We start from the raw sequence: 21,018 nt of genomic DNA, 5'->3' as shown, positions 1-21,018 counted from the left end.
ATTTACTTTTCCTAAGACAAACAAGAAAATCAATACTGAGTCACTGTACATTGAAATTTACTGTGCAAGGCGTGATACAATGTGAGCTATGAGGAATACTTCATTGTCTTGATTAACACAGACTCCAACAGTACAAGAAGCATTCTGCAGTCGTCACTGCAACGCACGATTTCTAATCCAATGTTTATATTACATGATTATGTTGGAGGGAAATTAAAAGTCATGAAGGAGGAATTCAGAGAGGTTGACTACTTCTTGCTCAACTTTCTTGTAGCTAGTGATAATATTGTTAGATAATTTAATAGCATCTTTCTAAAGAACAAAAAATGGCATGACCAGAAGGCATGCTATAGCACTGTCTCAAGCTGTCAAAATGTACAAAATGAAAAATAATGACTAAATGCTGGACATGAGCTTGTGGCATTTTTATTTAGACGACACACACAAAAAGTACAAGCCACCGGCAAAAAAATTTGTTTTAAATCCAAGCACGACTATTGCCAGATGAAACTGATTAAGTCCATGTTTCTTACTTCATTAAGCACCTTTCAGAAAGACTCCTGATAGGAGAGATTGTGGGAAGAAGACCTGCTTTATGCTATCCCCTTTCACTGTTGTTGGCAAAAGTGGAACAAAGGGGAGCTTGGGAGGTAGAAGTATAAGAAAAAATGAATGTGAAGTGGTTCTGTCTCCAGTGAACAGAATTTTGAAAAGCCAGAGAGTAACAGTCTCAACAGCAACTATCCTTGCCCCTATCGTTTTGAGTCTTGCAGCTAATCAGATATGGATACTGCTGTGAGATTTTTTTAAGACATCTTGATTTATGAAAACTCAAACCACTACCATAGTACCTTAATACATGCTTCTCACTTCTTTTTCGTCCTTCACCAAAGGCAAAGGGACTCTATTCTTGTGCTTGCCATGACCATTTCAATTTTTGCATCTTTTTCTTTTCTACGTTCATCTGTTTAGATTCTAACTAAGCAATAACAAGCCTTATGTCTCACTTAAATGGGAAAATGTGATAATCCCCACTTCAGCTGAAGGCACCACTTTAAATTTCACTTCATTTTACATGACACTTCCCCAGTAATGTAAAATTCTATGGGCTTGTTCCAAAATATCTCCTCACCTGATTCAGCTGATCTGCTGGATACCTCATTCAAGGCTAAACACTACTGCAATAGGAAAAAAAAGTCTGATTCTTAACCTGTTTAGCCAGTGTGCCCTGTTAAACAGGTGGGCTGTAAGACTAGTTAACAGATCAGTCTCAAAGCTACTGTTGATTTTTCTTTCTCTCCAAGTTAAGGGGAAAGGGAACATTTATTACTCTCTTAATCTATAGCTCAGGATTAACAGAGGATACAACAACGAAGAGATTGAAACCAAAGTCACCTACTTATTTGGTGAGACTCTTCTTACTACTGACCCGAGGTTGTTTCATGTTGGGATCCTCAGACTTTTTGGTTTTGTACTTTTCCTTTTAGCTTATCATAATCACAGATTTATTAGAAAAGAGTGAGCGAGAATGTGTATAAATGTATGGTCAGTCTCACAGACAGGAAGCACACTTGAGACGTAGAGTGAGGTTCTCTATTCTATAAGGTTTTGTTAGTTACATAATTTTATCCACCATCAATTCCTCCCTCTTCTTAATTGTGTAATTATACCCTGAGTGTTTCCCTCTCTTACAGCCAAATATTTCTATGTGTTCATAGGTACGGATATCCTGATACCAAAGTATTCTCCAGCTAGTTATCTTCTGGTTTTCTGGGTCAGAAAACATAACTCAATCCCAGGTCTAGAAAGGTATTAAAATAACTTAGCCTGCTGTGTTCCTAGCTGGCTCAATTGAGTGGATTTGCTTTGAATTCAGTACAATAAATACAGCATACACTGAACACCCTTCCATATAGACTGGAAGGAATTGTTAATGTTATACATTATGTAGACTATTGTGCTTTATCTCCTGCTCTTATCCTTGGTCACTGACTTTTCCTTTTATAATACCTGAGAAATATCTCAGTAGTCATTATTATATGCATTTTTGCTAATGTCAGAAATTACTGTCCCCTGAACATCTAGTATGCTTCCTCAGAAAAGTGGGGGTTTGAGACAGCAACTTACAATAATTGCTTATCGAGGAAACCTCTATTCATGAGTCCGTAGCATCTTTGTAAGACAGAAAGAGAGTTGTCTTTACAACCTTTACAGATAGGCTATTAGGTCTACTTTTATTTGATGGTATCAAGTGTAATTAACACTATTTCTGACAATATGTCTTAAGAAAACCTGCACTTCTGATGCCGTTGATGACTTGGCATTTATCCTGGCAGATAATAGCGATAACTGCTCCAACAAGCCAGGATCTGTGTCAACGTCAGCTCGCTGTAATTGAATTGGAATAAAAACATGAAATCTAAATAAAAGTAGTATATGAAATCAAAAGAAATATAAAGAAAGGCTGAAAAGTACAAATGGAACTGATATGAACTGCAGAAAATATTGTTTATAGTATTATTATGACAGATTTTTTCCTGGAGTGCCTGTACTATTCGCTATTCTAGGCTGGAGGGAGGCAAAATCGCATTGTAATGTGATCTTACAAAGAATAACAGAGCAATTTTATCACATTTATGCAATAAAATATGTATTACAACTTTGGCTGAGGTTGTAATATAACAATAACTAAATGAAGCATGTGATAATATGCGATCATAGTTAATCTTGATAGAAAAACCAAATCTTTCCTTAGATTTGTTTGCCACCTCCTGCAGAAGGAATTGATTATTTAGGTTCCTTGCAATCTGTATTGTTTCAGTGAAAATATGGTACAAGGTGCGCCTCAAGACTATTCACCAGCTCATGTAGTCTCCATCCTTAGAGGTTTTCAAGACCCAACTGCATAAAGCCCAGAGCAATCTGGGCTGATCTCACAGCTGACCCTCCTTTGAGCAGGGATGGGGCTAGCGACCTCCTGAGATCCCTTCCAACCCAAATGATCCTGTCATCTTATGATCTATTAAAATCTTTGATTCCTGGTAATTTGAAAAACTGGAAGGAGGTAATAATATACTTAATGAGGATTTCAGTTGCAGAGCAAAAACGCTTTAAGTAGGTTAATGTAAACATTTATCTGTTAGCATGTAAATGTTTTAAGGTTGTCCTGAAAGCATTGATCCCTCTCTGGAAATTATTATGATCTAGCTTCTCTTTTGGGAAGTTGCTCAGTTTCTCACACAGTTTTTTCTTATGACTGTAGAAAACTGCTATTAGTTGTTTAATCTTTGTGCAATATCATAACGTATATTCTACTGTGTTCCTACTGACCATGTTTCCACCAGCGAGAAGATCAAATGAGAACTAATCAAATGTTTTAAGGGCAGGTCAGCCTCTCCTGATCACCTTTTGCTAAAGACTGTCTGCTGAACGTCTCTTTATTTAATAAAATTGATATTCCCCCAAATTCAATGTGAAATTTGATGTATTAAATTGAACAGGCACAGCTGAAACTTACGTTTATGTTGCTTCTGGGTCAGGCCCCTTTTTTGCTGGGGTCTTATCTTTCTATCCTGCCATGAGTGTACAGATCACCTTAATATATTGCAAGTCCAAATAATCTACATTACAAACTGGTCTTCCATTTGAGAGAGAGTATTTGGGGTATAGCAAAACCAAAAGACCTCAGCAACAGTTTATAGAATAAAAAAGTAACAGCAGAGAAAGTTGTGAGTCTAGAAATTAGAAGCTTCACATTTCAGCTATGTTATTTTCCAAAATTATTTTAAAATATGGTTATGATTGAAAGCTACTTATTAGAAAAGGTAAAAATTTGTGGGTTTTATCATCAGCTGATTCATGAAATGTCACACCAGCAGCCAGTAAAAATGAAGTAACAGCCTTTTCACTTAATGGCTTGACATATGGGGAACAACAAAGGATGTTTTAGGAACTGCAGAGACTTAAAAGAAAACAACTTGTGAAAATTCAAAGATGAAGTATCAACCTGATGTATTGTTTGAAATAGATAAGGAAATAAATCCGGATTCCAGATGAAGAATAAAACTCAATAGCTGGCTAGGAAACACATCAGAGCTTTATTGCTCCACTGAACAGGCCAAACTGTCCTTCCAGGCCTGACTTTGTTCTTTTACTAATTGTGTTAAGTTCAGGTTCAAATTCACTGTAACACTAAGTGAAAAAGTATAAGGAACCTTTAAAGAACTGACTAGTAATTGAGCTACATATTGAATGACAAAGTAAGAGGCACATATGAGCTCTACTGCTTTGTGGCACCCCATGGGATCTTCATGCTGAGCAACTTTATTGGCATATTGTAACACCAAGCCCCTCTAAATTTCTTTTATAGATTAATTTGGGATCTTTTAAGTGAATGAAAAAAAAAAAAAAAAAAAAAAAACCAAATTAAGACAAAAAAATTAGTCCTGACTTACAACCTTGTTCCTTTCTGTGCTTCGTTGTGTTCAGATTGAACAGTTGGGCTCCTACATGATCACAATGCTGTAACTTCCCAGGAAGCTGTCTTACACTGCTTGTAAATCCACTATGACAAGATATAGCAAGAGACTGAGTTGGCCGTACTGCTGGATGATTTTACTAGGTCAAGCATCTCAGACAGAAAGATCAAAAAGTGTATCCTAAGCCACTGTACTAGCACATAGAAGGGGGAGGTGGGGGGTGTAAGTAATGGCATAGGAGGGAATTTCTGGCTTTACATGTAGTTTTCTGTAAACTGAATGACCAGCTGGATAGACTGAAGGCAATCTTCTGTGAATATCCTCTGTGAGACAGTCATGAAAATCATGACTCGGAACAAGCATTTCAGTCTTGAAATGCTTTTTACAAAGTATTGTGGTAAAAGATATTTATGTATGTTTGGTTTAAAACTCTTGATACAATCATAGTTCAGTGTTTACATATGTTTTGAATTACACTGCATGACTCAGAAAAGAAGCACAAAATTCTCCAGTGTATTGGACAAAATAGAGAACTTTCGGCAGAAAGCTGTAGTTGTGATGTCCAAAATAACTGACGGGTTTCATTACTCCAATTAAATTACTTTGTAGCAAGAATCAATTTCTGCCTCTTTCCTACCTAGTCTAAATGTATTTTAGTGGTGCAAGGACTCTACTAATCTCTAACCTGCTAGCTATCCATTTTTCTGATAGGTAAATAACAGTATGGTTCACAAATAGGTAATGCTGGCAAGTTTGGGTTCTACAGCTGTTAATGTTTGGTTAGATCAATATAGATTCATTATAAACAAAATTTCAAACTGTAGAACACCATATTTTTTGTTCAGAGTATATCTTTATTCTCTTCTTTATCAGCAAGTATCTTTTTGGTCTATTCTTTGTATTTTGGATTGAATAGATAAAAGTCAAGTGCCTTTAATAGCGTATTACAGGGTGCCTTCAATAGCACATCCATAGATGGGCTTAATCTTTAGCTTTCTAAAAAATGTTTTCCTGAAAAAATTTTCTGTTGGCTTTTTTAATCTTGTTGAGGAGGGTTCAAACTACAACTCGTTGTTAAACTGTAAGTAAAACTTTCAAGGCCGTAGAAGTTTAGTACTCAAAATATCGGTTCCTGGCATACCATATGGTCCAATAAAAAAAACTCTCAAAAGCTGCTTCCTGAGCTTGCAGCATACTCGTGAGACCAGTTAGACACCTATTACGTGACTGCATGTACACGTGTCCCCAAAATGTGATTCTGCATTTATTTGCAGGTCCATCCTGCACAGGGGTTACAATTCTCATAGCTGAATTCATGTGTACTTTTAATGCAATTTTGAAGTACCTTGCTTGGATAGACAGTGAGAGTGCACCCTCTTTGTAGTGGGATCCAAGAGTGCACCAAGAGTGGATAATGGTATACAGTAACACTGTGCCATTCCCCAAATTATAAACAAGGTCTCTTAAAACCGAGACACTGAAATACTGCAAAATTTGAAAAAGTAATCCTTTTTCAATAATTCAAATCCTCTCCTGGAGCTGTTGCTCTCTGAAAAAGAAAAGAAAAGGCAGCCTACATTTTCATGCTCAGGGTCTGAGCCCTCCTGCCCGCTCAACAGCGAGGCAGGGGTGTCTCTGATCATGGCAGACTGCAACTGCCTTCCAGGCTGTCACCTACCCGGGCGCTAAAGAGGTGAAGGGAGAATGCAGAACACTGTGGCAGTAAAACCTCCATGGAGCAGGTTGTATGTGTTTTGGCAAGTCACATCTGCCCTAGGGTCAAAAGGATGGGCCAGAAATGGTGTCACCAGAGCTTGTCTTTCTCCTTGCGTTTTCACTATGTGTATGGCAAAGGCAAATCTTTTGCTCTAAATAGAGGACTATCTAAAATATGAACCCAAATGGATCAAAACTGAAGGTAACGTTTGACCAAATATCCTCAGTCTGGAAACAGAGGTTTTTAATTACAAATCTTTTGATTTATCACCGTGGTCATGGCAGAAATGGAAAGAACTAACTTCCACCAAAGACACAGAACATGACTAAGATAAAATTACAGAGATATTTTTGTCTGCATGTGTGTATATGTGCATCTCTCTCTCTTCACATTCTGAAGCGTTCTGAAATGCTATGACATGGAGTCACAGAGCTTTCCTGAGCATCTGTGCTAAATGAACACTGTAGAACAGGTTTCCCTAGCAACGCAAACCATATGTAATAGCTTAAAATAGCTTTTCTCCGGCTCCTAGGATTTCTTAGTGGTTTGCTCACAATTTCCATTTAAATCAAGGTATATTTGCCCGGTTCAAAAAGGTTCTTCATTTTCTCAACTTCTATTAAAACGAACAAGCTTTGAAAATGCTCATTTCTTGCAAGAACGCCTCCCTTCCTCTTGACTTCTAATCCATCAGGTAAACTGAAGTATAGCAAATGGTGACAGTGGCTGTCCACTTTATCAAACATATTCTCTTTATGTTTGCTGTTCAACACATTTTATTATGAGTCTTGGTGGTCTCTACTGCTTATTGTAACAAGAAACTTCTAGTTAAAGCAGTAGACTTTGTGATATTATTATCATGACAAGATAAGCTATGCAACTATATTGCACAATGCCTCAGTGATAATGTACATGCATTCCACTCTGCATTTTAGTAGCAGTTTGTAGGCAAATTATGGTGCTTGAAAACACTGCTCAGTTCTTATTGTGTCCCTAGGAAAACAGGTATCAAATGCTATCTTTAACATGAGGAAACCGCGATACCAAGAGTCCAAGCGATTTCCCTGAATTTATATAAGAAGCACGCAACAAATCTGAGAAAGAAGCCATGGATACTGATATTTCAGATCTTAATCACAGAATCACTAAGGTTGGAAAAGACCTGTAAGATCATCAAGTCCAATGCAACTAGTCATTAAGTCATACATTTAAAAAGTTAGAATCTGGCTGAGAGGGCTTGAATTTGATTAAATCAAATGTTAATATACAGGTAAGATATCTAGATTCTTATCCAAAGGTTTTCAAAATATACATAGCAAAACCAAAGAAAGAACCAGGTATCAGACGTTGCTTTCTCTTCCAGCAAATATGTTTGTTTAGCCTAAATGGGTGTTAGCTGAGAAAACACTGAAGAAAATGTTTAATCACGTACTCTTCGTGTGCTGTTTCATTTCTAAATAAGGCAGCCTTGTGCAACAGTAGAACACAGCATGAGAATACAGTACGTATTTCCTGACAAGACATTTTTAAACTGTAGTATTTAGATACCATATCATATATGTCACCCTCAAATGAAGTAATGGCTACAAGGTAGGGTGTTCCTTTACATACTTTTAGTTTTCCTTCTTGTTACCTCTGAGCAGCAGGCAGACTTTTAGTGAAATATCCTGGCTTATCCTATAGAATGGAAACAGTTACTAGAATGAAGTGAAAGATGTTTTATGCTAATAATTATTGAGTGGGCGGACTTGTTGGAAAGAGCCAGGCTCTAAGGTCTTGTACTATCTATTTTAATTAGCTTTGAATTGAGTTTTGACTATTAAGCATTTGCTTGGAAAAGGAAGAAAGGGGGTGGACTGGGAGACATCAGAGCCGTGCGGGAAGTTCTCTTGCCAGTGTATCTGATGATTGAGTCACTGAGGTGGAGTCTGATTTCACAGAGGAGGAAGAAATTTTGTTATAGCTTTGTTTCAGAGATTATTTTTTAAGTTTATTTCCTATACTTACCTTAAGCTCTTTCGTTGAATCCCAACATTACTTTGGCTTCATTTTGTATTCATTTAGCTTGCATACCTACAGGTATGCCACACACAAACCATATTCTTTATTTATCCCCTGATACAGTCATTCTCTAAATATAGGATCTTTATTTTATTCTAACAGAATGAAAGGAGCTAAACCAAATTGGCATATATGGGGCTAACTCAGCTGTCTGACTATAACAAACATACCTCTTTATTTCTTTAAATGTGAAAGATTTTAGTAAAGCTTGTCATTACAGTATTTCAAATAGTTCCAAGTAAACAATTCAGCCACAAAACAATGGTAAAAATAAATTGTTCATCTCCTTCAGACTGCTGTCTAGCTGTAACTTTCATATCGAGCAAACTCTCTTCCCGTTTTCCAAGAATGCTTCAACAGCCATACGATTCCCTGTTGATTTTACAATTGCCTATGCTCAGTATGTCTGTAAAAACTGCTCTGCATTGGTCGCGTGTGTTTAATCATCTCCTTAACTTTTTCTGGAGACATTAAGAAGTGATTTTAAGAACAGTAATAACACTTTAAAAAGTAATTTAACAACTGTCTTTGCTGAGAGCAAGCTGTATGGAGTGGAAATGAGAAGATAATTGCATCATAAAGAAATTGTTTTGAAATGCATGGAATTGCCCTAGTTTCTTAAATTACTATTAAATGGTATTTTTTTCCCTTGTCTATAATAATTCATCTTTGAAAGCTGTGCACGTTAAACATAAGTCTAAAATTTTGTGTGTTTTAGTAAGTCATATTATTTCTTTTCATAGCCTTCTTGGTGGGGGTCAGGGACAAGGTTACACTTGATGACATCCAGAGGTCTTTTTCAGCTTAAATTATTCTATTAATCTATTTATGCAGCTATGAAAAAGAAATCTTGAATAAATATCCACTCCTTCCAGAGGCTAAATATAAAATTAATTTCAAAATACAAACCTACTTAATTTATTCTTTAATAACTGTTTCAATCCACTTTAATTTTACATACTTTTTCCCTTTTCAAGTTTCTCATGAGATGTCATGGTAGAAGAAGTAAGTAGGAATAAAATCTGCTGCTGATGCCTTTGAGACATATTGATTCTAATTTGTGCACCAAGAGCTCTTGTATGAGGCAACAGCATTTGTTTAGTCAGAATGACTTCATTGGTCACTGTTTATTACATTCGCAAATTGCCGAAAAAGTCCTATCCCTCCTTGTGAATTATCGACTTTTGGGGAGAAGGTGAATCTGCCCTTAGATTTTAATCCTGCATCAGATGCCACTTACTATAACTTCACAAATTTTCTACACTTAGCAAACATTAGATATCAAAGGAAAATTTTCTTGGTTACTCTCACCGAACTTTTTTTTCAACCAATTGTGAGTGAATTTCGGTAAGATGCTATTAAAATTCAGCTTAACATCACTAATTTCCTCATGTGCTACAGGTGCCTTTGTTCCTAAGTAAAACTAAACTAATCTCTGGCACCAGCACATGCAGCATCTCAGTGATGCCAATGGGTTGTTCATCAACCATCATTGCCTAGAATGTCACCCTCGCTCCCTGCTGCAAACTGCTCTTCCACTGCGCTAAAGCATTGAAAGGCCACAAGCATCGCTTCTGAGAGATCAGCTACACTATCTTAAATAACCCATTTCAAATGTCTCCAGTTTCAGATTCTTATTTTGACCTTTAGTTAAAGGTTGTCTTTAAAAGACAATTAGTTTTCGCTTGTCCCTGAGGTAGCAATGAAGCATTTTGGCTATCCCTAGCAGACTGGAATAAAATCACCTTTTAAAAATACACTGCGGAATATATATTAAGTTGTTATAAGTATTAAAGAAACCGCAAAATTCTCCACAAGATAGAAAAATAGTTTCTTTTCCTAGCTCTTACTTCTTGCCAAATTATGCTCTGTAAAAGTAATATAATTATTATTTCTAAGCACTTAAAAAAGAAGACTAACAGTCAGCAACAATTGGGCAAGAATAACATGTCAAAATAAACTGACGTCCTTCATTAATAGATTGTAGTAGGCATTATGGAGAACAGAAAAGAAGTAGTTGTTAGTTATATCTTGGACGTGAGAATGTTCTTTGACATTGTCTCATATGAGATAGTCCTAAGTTCAACCTGAAGTACTGTTTGGAGTAAACCATTATGGAATGGGTGTGAAACTGGTTTGAAATCATGCTTTTAAAGTAGTTATCAATGGTTCACTGATAAATAGGAAGCTAAATCAAACTGGGTTCCTAAGGAACTTTCCACTGAAGTTCCACTATGTCTTTTCATAAATTTTCTAAATTACTTGGAGGGAGGAGGAAATAAAGAGAAAGCTTTGATTGATAGGAACTTTATTACAATGGAAGATCCTGCCAAGCTGAGAAGAGCTGCAAGTATATTGGAGCATAGGATCAGAACTGAATATTAAATCAGTAAATTGGAGACATTAAATAGGATCAGAACTGAATATTAACTCCGAAAATTGGAGACATTATCTGATAAACATAAGATGGAATTTATTTGTGCAAAGTACTATATTTTGGAACAAATAACTGCAAAAACGTACAGATGGTTAGGGAACAGGTCTTTGGTACAGGGTCAGGAGGCTCACATGAATCACAAGCCGGGCATGAGCAATAGCATCATGCTATCGACAAAAAAACCACTGAGCAGGATATTCAAACAGGTTTTAGTCAAAATGACGTGTAAGTAATCCTGCCCTCTATACTGGAATTGGCAGGCTTTAACCAGAACATATCCAGATTTGACCACAGTACTGCAAGTACAGACAGACATGCTGGAGAAAGTCAGGAGGGCACTGAAAATGATCATTGCTGTCTAGCATAGAACTTCTGAAAAAAGATGGCAAGAATTGCAGCTCTTCAGACTTATAGCAATTTTCAAATACACAAACAAATGCTGTAAAGAAGAATAGTGTGGGAATAAGAACAAACGGAATAATGTGCTATCTATATCCATGAGGGAAAGATCAAGGAAATAACGAGCTTAAATTGTGCTACAGATAACCAAGGAAGCACCTAAATATAGTTGAGCCAACTTTGTCACAGAGGGATTGACATGCCGTCTGACTAGATGTCCAGTATTCTTTGTTGTGTTTGCAAACGTTTCATTTGTTAAAGTTAAGATTTTTGAAAGCTTTTTTTCAAAATGTTGGAAGTTCAGTGAAAATAAAACTGGAGCAGTTATGTTTTCATTTAAAAATAAAGGCTGCTGCTGTGTGATATTAGGAAGAATCATTTCTAAACTTTTGCCTTAGGCATCAGAGATGGTTCATGAAACTGAATTCTTACTCATGAGGGGAAAATAGTGTCATGATGTACTACTCCGGATGCAGCACTTCATCATCTTCTCTGCATAGGCTACTTCGTAGTCCTATTTACTAGATGCATTGTCATTCATTATCAGTCATGCCTGTGAATCAGTGGTAGGACTCTGCTTATTTGGATACCCAGAACTGTACTGTTAAGGCAAAAATCCCTCAGTCTGGTCTGGCCAGTGGTTTCATAGAATAATTCATATGTTCCATTTACCAGGAAAATTATCACTTGTTTTCTTTTCTGGAAATGATCTTTTGTGTTGAAAAATTAAGCAGAAGTCATTTCAGTCATCTGTTACAAACTTTAGAGGACATGATGAATGTGTAGTGTAATGGCTCTCCCCGAAAAAGTGCTCAGCAGAAGGTAACATGACAGCATGTGTCCTTGATCTGTGCCACATGAGCTAACCAAAAAAATGGCATCGTATGTGCAAGAAATTGGGGTTTGGCACCGCACGCTGGTTTATTCATTTCCACCTGTTCAATATCTTCTGGGATATTGCAACAATGAAAGGGATATGTTTTCCTTGTGCTACCTTTATTTCACACTGGAATATGAGCCAAGGCTATTATCTGCTACTGGAAATAAAAATAGAACTCCGGGGAAACCCTCATATAGGGGATAATATCTGAAAGAGTCATGTCTAGGTATGTGTGTATATATGTGTATGTCAGAGACAGTAAGGGAAATGGTCTGTTACTTATTTCCATACAGCTGACAAGGAAAAAAAAAAGACAATTAGATGAGTTTTCATGTCTTAAGATGAGCTATCAAAATAACTGAACGTCATAAATAGTCACTACAGAAAATGCATTGCCTCAATTAAGAGGATACTCCTCCTGAATATCTTTTTCCATGTACATCAGTGCCGACTGCTTGGATTAGGATATCAAAAGATTCTATTAAAATTAATTAGAAGTATATTTTGCCTCATATGGGAAATTAGAAAGCATATATCTTTAGCAAAACTAGGGTTTGTCAACAAAACTAAGGGTTTTCTGCAATTTTTCAGCCACATAATTAGAAAAAATGCGTAAGAGAAAAATGATGAATGGATGCTACATTCATTATTGAAATCTAACTGCCTTTGGGCAACTAGGAAAAGAGGTACACGCATGCTTTACCAGCACACATGGTCTTCAACAGTATACATATAGAATCATAATACATCTCCCTGCAAACATGCATAAACTGATGTGGCAAAGTAGCGTAATGTTAATAAATACTAGGCATAGTGCTCATACTGAAAGGTCAATACAGTCATGTCTGTGAGTCCAAACGTTATCGAGGGAAGTAATCAAGGTAATTCAATATCATGGATTCTTCTTATTAGGAGGTACCAGTGCTTTTTCAGTTTGTTTGTGCACAAGTGTGCGTTTGTGTGTTGCACACAAGAGCAAAGTTTTTGTCGAGCATCAGACAAAATCTAGCTATCAAATCCTTCGAGTTTTTGCTGATTTCTCTGGACCACTGCCAGATCACTTTCTTTGAAAGAAATGGAACCACTTCAAGGTCTCCCTGATGGAGGAGCATGAACCTCGACAGAGTCCAGACAGTTAGTGGAGATCAGGGATGATCATCAACTAGCTAAAGTGCACAAAAGTACACAACTATGCCTTCTGAACCAGAAGCAATTCACAGTTTATTTACCATGCATTGTTTCAGAGCTCACTTAAGCTCCTTCTTACTTTAAGCCAAACCTAAAATCTTTGAAGGCTTTTGCTCATCATTTGCATGGCCATATTCTGTCGGTTTAGCCTTATGACCATCCCAGTAATACCATAACATTTTATAGTGGGAAATACAGTATACAAATAAACAAAATAACTTGGTACCTGTTCAGGTTTTAGCTAGTTTCTCAGTTTTTCACCTCTGGAAAGGTCCCAGTCCTCATTCAAGGAGTAGATTGGTGAGAATCAGACTAGGTCAGTGAAAAGCGTATCTTCCAGTGTTATGTTTTTTTCAAAACTATAGATGCAATTTCCATAAGTATCTTATAACAGGTCAAGACCCGTCAGTTTAGGTGCTTCTAGAAGACTGTTTGATACCTTTTGAGTATTTTGCCTTAGCAACATTGGGTAAGACAGTCCCCAGCAAGCTGGGAGGCTTTAAATAGCCTTGTGCCAATAAGCAATTTATTGATCTGTTACGCACCTAGCATTTATTGGTTGGTCACGTCTTAACTGGCTACTGTTACTACAAAACTAATGCATTTTGGTCTCTTAGGCTCTCATTTACCTTGTCTGTCATTTGTCATGGGATATCATTCAGGAACAACCCTGTAGGCCAGAAGGGGTTCTTTAGGCGCAATTTTATTTGGGTACAGGAGTACCAAAAATGATTAAGGAAAGCAGAAACAAGTGTATTGATGATACCGGAACTGTTATTTGGAACTTTTTTATTTACCTTTCCGCCTCAATAAACAAGCCTTATTTCATCAGGGTGCCATGTCTGTATCACCGAAAGCGTTAAGTCCTGAGATTTCTGGAGAGAGACACCTCAAGTTTTTCTGAAGAAATTGAGAATGTTGTTTTCATGTTTCCAAAGCTTTTTGGTAGGAAGCATTAAGCTGCTAGTAGAAATTGCTTTCATAGTCAAGATTGAGGTATAGGCCTGATTTTCTATCCTTTTCTACTATTTTCAATGTCCAAGTGACATGTAGCAGTGTCCTGCTTTAAAGTCCTGCTAAAAATGGGTAGAGGTGAACTCGTCGCATTAGAGACAACCACTCTGAAGATACAATTTCTTTTAGGGAATAAAAGGCAAATGTGTATGAGATTGTCTTTGGTGTCCTCAGGTATGAATGTGAAAGAGCATATGGCTGCAACCATTGTATAGCTCATTACGCAGTGGCTGTAACAGCATAAGAAGATAGAGTCAGGGGATCCTGCAAATGCCTGATTTTTCAGATGTGTTTCAGATGTGTTAATTTCTTGCAGATCCCATTGATTACAATCGATTGTGACTATTTGGAACTTCTAAAGAAAAAGGAGGCCTAAAATGATTTCAAAGGATGATTTCAAAGGTATAAGATGAGGCATTGTTCTAAAGAGATGAAAATATATCCAGCAACTTGATACAACTAGATCCAGATAGAAGGCTGCTTCACTTTATTTCTTCTTCTCAGTATTTCATTTCTCCCCAATCAATTAGCATATTAATTTGTGTGTGGCCTGTGCTGGATGCTATAGGGGAAGAGAATGATGAGTTACTTAATGATTTCCGTTGGTACATATTTAAGAAATTGGAGTTATGTTAAGGTGTCTTTAATGATCTATTTTATTTCCTTGAAATAAAATCCTTGAAATAAATAATTTCCTTGAAATAAAATCTTAATTATAGAGAAACTTACAGTCATGAATCACTTTCTAAACAATTTCTTACAAATTCAGCCTTTCAAGGTGTACGTTAAGGTAGGTTTTAACCTACAAGATACATAAAAAGCTTTTACTGATAACTTTACGGAAAATACACTTCTTTGAATATAACAATACTTTATAAGGTATACACATTCCCAAAACTTTTCTAAAAGCTGCAAATTTAAACAGCTCAACAGAACTTAAATTTGAATGAATAGGAAGGCACAAAAGACCTTTCATGAGGTCTTAGCAGAAAGTTTATATGTAGCTGGAGAAAATGTCACATCTTATTTTAGAAGACAGTGCTTTATTACCTTCCAGACTGAATTCATTATGCTTTTTTTCTTCTTCACCTGATATAGAATCTTATTTTGATTATTCAGTGTTCCATATTTTTCTTCAAATTAAATTGACTTTCTCTCTAAGGTGTGCCTAAATTCCGCCCCCCTCCCCCCCCCCCCCGCCCCCCTCCCGGAAATTTGTACTGTCATTTGAAACAAGTTGTACTAAGAGTATGCTTCTTACACATTACAAACTAGTACACTGGTAAACATATAGAACTCCCACATTCCTACCTCACTGATTTTATTCTGTAATGATGTTATGTAGTACACACTGACTACTAGTACTGTCTCCAAAAAGACAATTTGGAATGCATTTTTTTCTCTTCAGTCTGCAGATGTTCCCTATACCAGATGTACAACTTGAAAAATAATAATTGTTAAAAATACACAGGCTGTCAGCTTTGTTTTTACTGAGAGAAACTATAACTTTCAGTAAGACAGATTTGTATTTAAATAGAATGTAAGAAATCTAAATTATTGCCAGAGACTGATGGCAATCTCATCAAATGGTGCAAACAATCACATTATAAATGCATAATCTGAGTCCACGGTGGGGTAAAACTGTTGCTGTATAAGCTAATAATACTGACATCAATTTTGGAAAAAAATCATAAAAAATTAAAAGGCATGCTTAATAAAGTAACTGATATTAACATTTTCTTCTCTGTACTAACAGCTTAAAAATAGCTCTTCCTTTGTGCTTACCCCTTTAAGGTCTCATAGCTGTAATGTTTTTTCACCTGACCTTGCAGAAAGTATTTGTCTCTTAGTATACTGAACAAGCTGTGAAAGTAATGTGATTTCATCTAAACCTATAAAAAAAGCAAGTAATGATGCTTCCTTTCCACTTAGTTCAAGGTTAATTATACTTGTAAAGAAGGCAGTGAAAAAAAGCAGTGATAAATTTGACAGACCGATGGCAACCACACAGACTGTGCACCTCCAGCAGTCCCCATTTGTCAAAGTTGCACCCATTGATAAAGTCAGAATGAGGACAATATTTCAGAAGGCTCATTTTTTCATTACATTTAAACATACTAAATCAAGACAAGACCATTAATTTGCTTAATCTGTAACAGAGAATATTTGACAAACTGGCAGATTTTATTTTTATGGAAGAGTTATGAAATGATGTATCTTAAGCAGAGATCAAAAATTCATGACAATGTTCCTGTTCATTTTTTTAATGTGAATGTGTCCCTATTCATTTGAGTGTGGGTGTGCACATTTATAAAGTGAGACTAATGCAGTAAGGAACTCTGGTTAAAAACAAAGACAGTTTTAGGGAATAACTTGGATAGAAGTACGGCTTTCTAAGCGCAGACTTTAAAACTCCTACCTCTCTGCAGATTCATCTGAATTTTCTTCTGTGATCATCTGCAACTCCTGTGCGGTTTTACTTGAATCTTCTTTGAGACCGTTCTCCTCTGTGCTTGTTTTGGGAAAATCCTCATTTGATCGAAGCTGTTCTATGAGATTTTGTTGATGCCAGGTTTGAATAGATCGGTGGTGCACCGGGGTTGGACCTGGCACGGGTGCCAGTATATTGTGGTGGACAGGACTGCTGTTTTTCTTCAGCCCATTTCTGTCCCGAGAGTGGTTCTTCAACCTGTTCTGAACCGGTGTCCCTCTGTGCTCATATCCTTCCTGCTGATGGCAGCCCCCCGTGCCTGTGGAGCCTTGCGAGGGGTGACTGAACCACCTCCAGCGGAGCCTCAGGATCTGCTTCACATCAAACTCTTTCTTTCCAGATACTGACATTTTTTTCAAGGAAACAAAAAAAAAAAAAAAGACAAAAGCCTATTCTTTTAGAAAGGAAATGGATTCTTTGTTATCTCTTGTGTTTCAACTCCTCTTCTTAAGAAAAGGCAACAAAAGAACAAATACCGGTAGCTCTCTCCCTCTCTCTTCTGATTAATATACTGCAAGCTCTTCAAGCCGATGCTAAGCTGCTGCTAACTGTATAGGTGGGAATCCATACTGACAGGATGATGAGGTCAGACCTTAAACAAGTAAATCAGCTTAGCACAGGAAAGCAGCAACCGTAACACTACCCAGCTGCTAGGCTTACACACTCACAGCACTATAGCACAGCTCTCTAATATATAACCTAGCCTCACATGATCCTAAGGGATCCTAAGCTGCAACTTAAGATGCAGGAAAGCACATACAAATAAAGTGACAAGACTTTCTATCTCACGAGGTTCTCCGTCGAGCCTGCTAATAAACAACGCTGCATTTCACAGAAGATTTATAGAGAATTCTTTTATAGTCGTCTTATGCAGATTTTTGGTAACGATTCACTGTGAAACTATCCTGCAGTTCATGCATTTCCTTAAGGGCTTTGCATTTGTTTATCTTGCTGTGTAAAATGCTGACAAATGGCCTCAGTGTGGTAGCACTTACCTAAAGGAAAGAGGCAGCATTTGAATACATTGCGTGGAACCGTATGTATTTTCTCACCTACAGCTAGATTTCTCGATATAATTACAGAGGTCTGCGAACAGCGGGAGGGAGCTCGTGAAAATCAGAGATGTGTTCCCTGAATGACTGTATCTGTGGAAAACACGCTGTTTCCTGGCTAGGTGCCTGTGTAAACACCCTTTGCCATCCTGCTCTTAATTTCTCACGGGCGGTGAAACGAGTGTGATTTTTTTTTTTTAGAAAACACCTTTCTTTTGATAGTGTACACTGTAACATGTTTTCAGCAAATTTAATAGATGATGTATATTCATTCCCACCCATTCATTAACAGGCAGGGCTGTGAGAACTGTTCCCTGTGTATTTTGAAATAATGTACACAGAATGTGTTCACATGCAAATTGAAAATAATTAAGTGGACTGGATATTTTTTCTTACGTTATATTCTCCACAGTTCGCTACTGATGAGCTATACAACCATAAGCAGTGTGCAGAAATAAAAAAAGCTGTAACACAGAGTCAGTAAAACAGGATTCAGAACTAAAGGAGGGTACCCCTCTCCAACACATCTTCTCACCTCTCCTCTTCAGCCCCTCCATGTTAACTTTCTTTGTCTGCATTGTGATTTTTTTCTTCTTTTTTTACTAAACTCTACTGATGGGATGTTGAACCTTCAAACACTAAAACCTGCTTTCTTTTCTTTTTTGGCTGCATATAATGCAAACAGAGAAATGTGAAGTAGAGTTTTGAAAAGAAAAAGTAAAATGAGAGGATAGGACTAAGGATTCATCAGCCTTTATGCTGGGCTGTCAAGCTCCTATCCTGTTCATGGTATTGAAGCAAATGATATGCAGTGTCATGGACTGGATGCATGTGACATAAATTACAGGACAAGCGAAGAACAGTGAAATAGTTGAACGATATTATACTATTTAGAGACATAGAGGGAAAGAAAAGACTTTGTACAAAAGAAAACCTGTAAGAAAGTGTTGGCCATAAAAGGCAGAAAGGACGAAGTTGAGGAAAGATATTTGACAGACCAAGCCAACGCATCTTTGTTGCTGTATAGAATATTGCGGCTGAGCTATTGCAATAAAATGTCCTTTAACATGTGATTTGGACAGTAGGGTTAAGTGTCCATGACACACAGAAAAAGAAAAATTTGGTTGCAGATAAGAATCCTTTCTTACATGAAAAAATGCACTGTTTGTGGGAGCTAAAATACAAGCCCTACAAGCGTTACTGCAATGCTTTGGCGTAATTCTTCCCGTCGCTGACCCCAGTCCTCTGCTATGGGTTACTGTTCTCGCAGCCGTTGTCAGAACTCGCATGTGCCTTGGCTGTTTCAGGTAAAAGTCACGCCTGAACATTCAGCGAAGGCTGGCTTACGCTCAAACACCAGACTCTGGCTCTCAGCAGCTCTAAGGCAAGAACCATTCTGCTCTGCCGCTGTTCTTCCCAGCGCTGTGATTTACACAACAGCAAAGACTGCCACATTGTCACATACAGACATCCCAAACCGTAACAGTAATATTCTATTTAACAATACTTCACTAAGACAAACTGTGTTCTGTAATATTTACTTGAGAATGCAGTGAAAGAAGGATTTCTGTGTTAGAATACCAGGCTGTGAGTGTTCTTAAAGGAACATATTTTTAAAAGACTTCATTTCGTGTGTTATAGGAATGGATAGAAACTAGAAAACTTGTTCAACTTCTTAGAAGATATATTCAGAAGAAGGAATATAAAGGCCTGTTTGTGAGTTTAATAGGGGGTTTTCAATTTAACCTTGTTGAGAATATAAGCTAATAAAATAAGCTGCTCTCAAACTTGAACATCTTTAACAAGGATATTAAAGAATTTATAGGGAGTGAATAGATAAATGCAAATGCTGGCCATTGAGTAAGAGAGATGATTGTATGTCCAGAAGTCAGTGTAAGATGTTTCCACACTTTAATGATGACCTTTTAGAACAATCTGGCATTTTCTGAAGACACAAATTTTTCGGGTATTTTTTCTTGTATTACAACTATATAATATTTAGTTTAATGTTTCTTAACTTTTCAATTTCAGCCTACACACCTATGGATGTTATTCTTTTCAACTTCATAAAAGTAATGAGACTTAGTGGTATCTATGTACATTCCTCAGGATTGCCTACACAGCAATCTGAGATCTCTTTTAATGAGGGAGTCTCTATATACCAAGTTAATAAAATAATTTATGATAAAATCTTGTAGAGATGGACAGAGAACATGGTTTCTCGCTACTATCTTAATCAGGTCATTGAGCTATCTCAGCAGCTCTGTCAGTTCCTCTTAGCAACAGCTCTGATACATTTAATCCATTTTTTTTTTCACCATGTCACAAAGCTTCTCTTGGTTTCCCTTCCTTAAATCCCTTTTGCAGAAGTCATCCTTTACTCCAAGATATCATCAAAAGCATATTTCTTGACTTTTACTTGAGGATGTACAAACAGTACTTCTGTTTGTGAATTACTCTATTTCCTACTAACTCAGCACATGTTTTGGCAGATGTAAAGTGTATCTAGCTAAAACTAAAATAGTAAAACTGGATGTTTGCTGAAGAGACTGTCTTGCTCAAAAAGTCAGCTTGAGTCAGCACAGCATATGTATCAGGTAGGGCATAAGTAGATTATTTTGCACACAGCTTGTTACCATTCCGGCTAAAATTTCAATGTGCTGTACTAGGGCAGCATAAGTGATCTGATAATCCAAAACTTCAGGCCTGAAATGATTAGCAGCAGGTATGTGGCATAAAGCTGTGCCATGTTTATACCTAGATATGCCACATACCTGCTTTTAACCATTCAGATCTATCTTCTGATAAGAAAACTAAGTTCCCTTGAAAGTGAATACAATGTGAGTGTTTACTTCTTGGTGATTTCTTTATAAATCTCTAACGTATTTTTAGCTGTATCTCTGACTGGGTTCAAACTTCTAAATGTGAAAAGATGTAAAATTTTCCTGTTATTACTATTCCTAATTTAATATATTTGGACTCATTTAGATAAATATCCACCACAATAGCATTTTTTTCCCCCTCACAGTTGGAAATCTCCAAAGAATAGGATTTTCTAGGGCTGTAGCAAGTCTAGCTGGGGCCACCAAGAGGGTCAGGCAACTGGAGTATATGATGGACGAGGGAAGGCTGCTAGAATGTGATTTGTTCAACCTTATGAAGAAAAGGCACAGGGAGATCACATTGCTGCCTTTGGAAGAGTACAGAGAAGACAGAGCCAGGCTATTTTAGAGGTGCCCAGTGATAGGACTAGAGGCAACAGGCACGGGTTGGAACATGGGAAAATCTGGTTAGCCGTAAG

The 21,018-nt window shown here is 37.0% G+C and overlaps 1 protein-coding gene across 1 annotated transcript in view; it reads right to left on the bottom strand.

Moving 5' to 3' along the window:
* The window catches only part of KLHL4 (kelch like family member 4), a 44,849-nt gene extending 27,834 nt beyond the window's left edge, over positions 1–17,015 (bottom strand). Inside the window, exon 1 of the mRNA XM_059824358.1 lies at positions 16,594–17,015. Within this exon, the coding sequence (XP_059680341.1) occupies positions 16,594–17,015 (422 nt within the window). The remainder of the gene's footprint in view (positions 1–16,593) is intronic.
* Between the last annotated feature and the right edge of the window lie 4,003 nt (positions 17,016–21,018).

Source organism: Gavia stellata, chromosome 14 (genome assembly GCF_030936135.1).
Source record: "Gavia stellata isolate bGavSte3 chromosome 14, bGavSte3.hap2, whole genome shotgun sequence".
NCBI lineage: Eukaryota > Metazoa > Chordata > Aves > Gaviiformes > Gaviidae > Gavia > Gavia stellata.
Note: the sequence above shows the minus strand (reverse complement) of the source record. Positions and strands in the feature narration are given on the sequence as shown.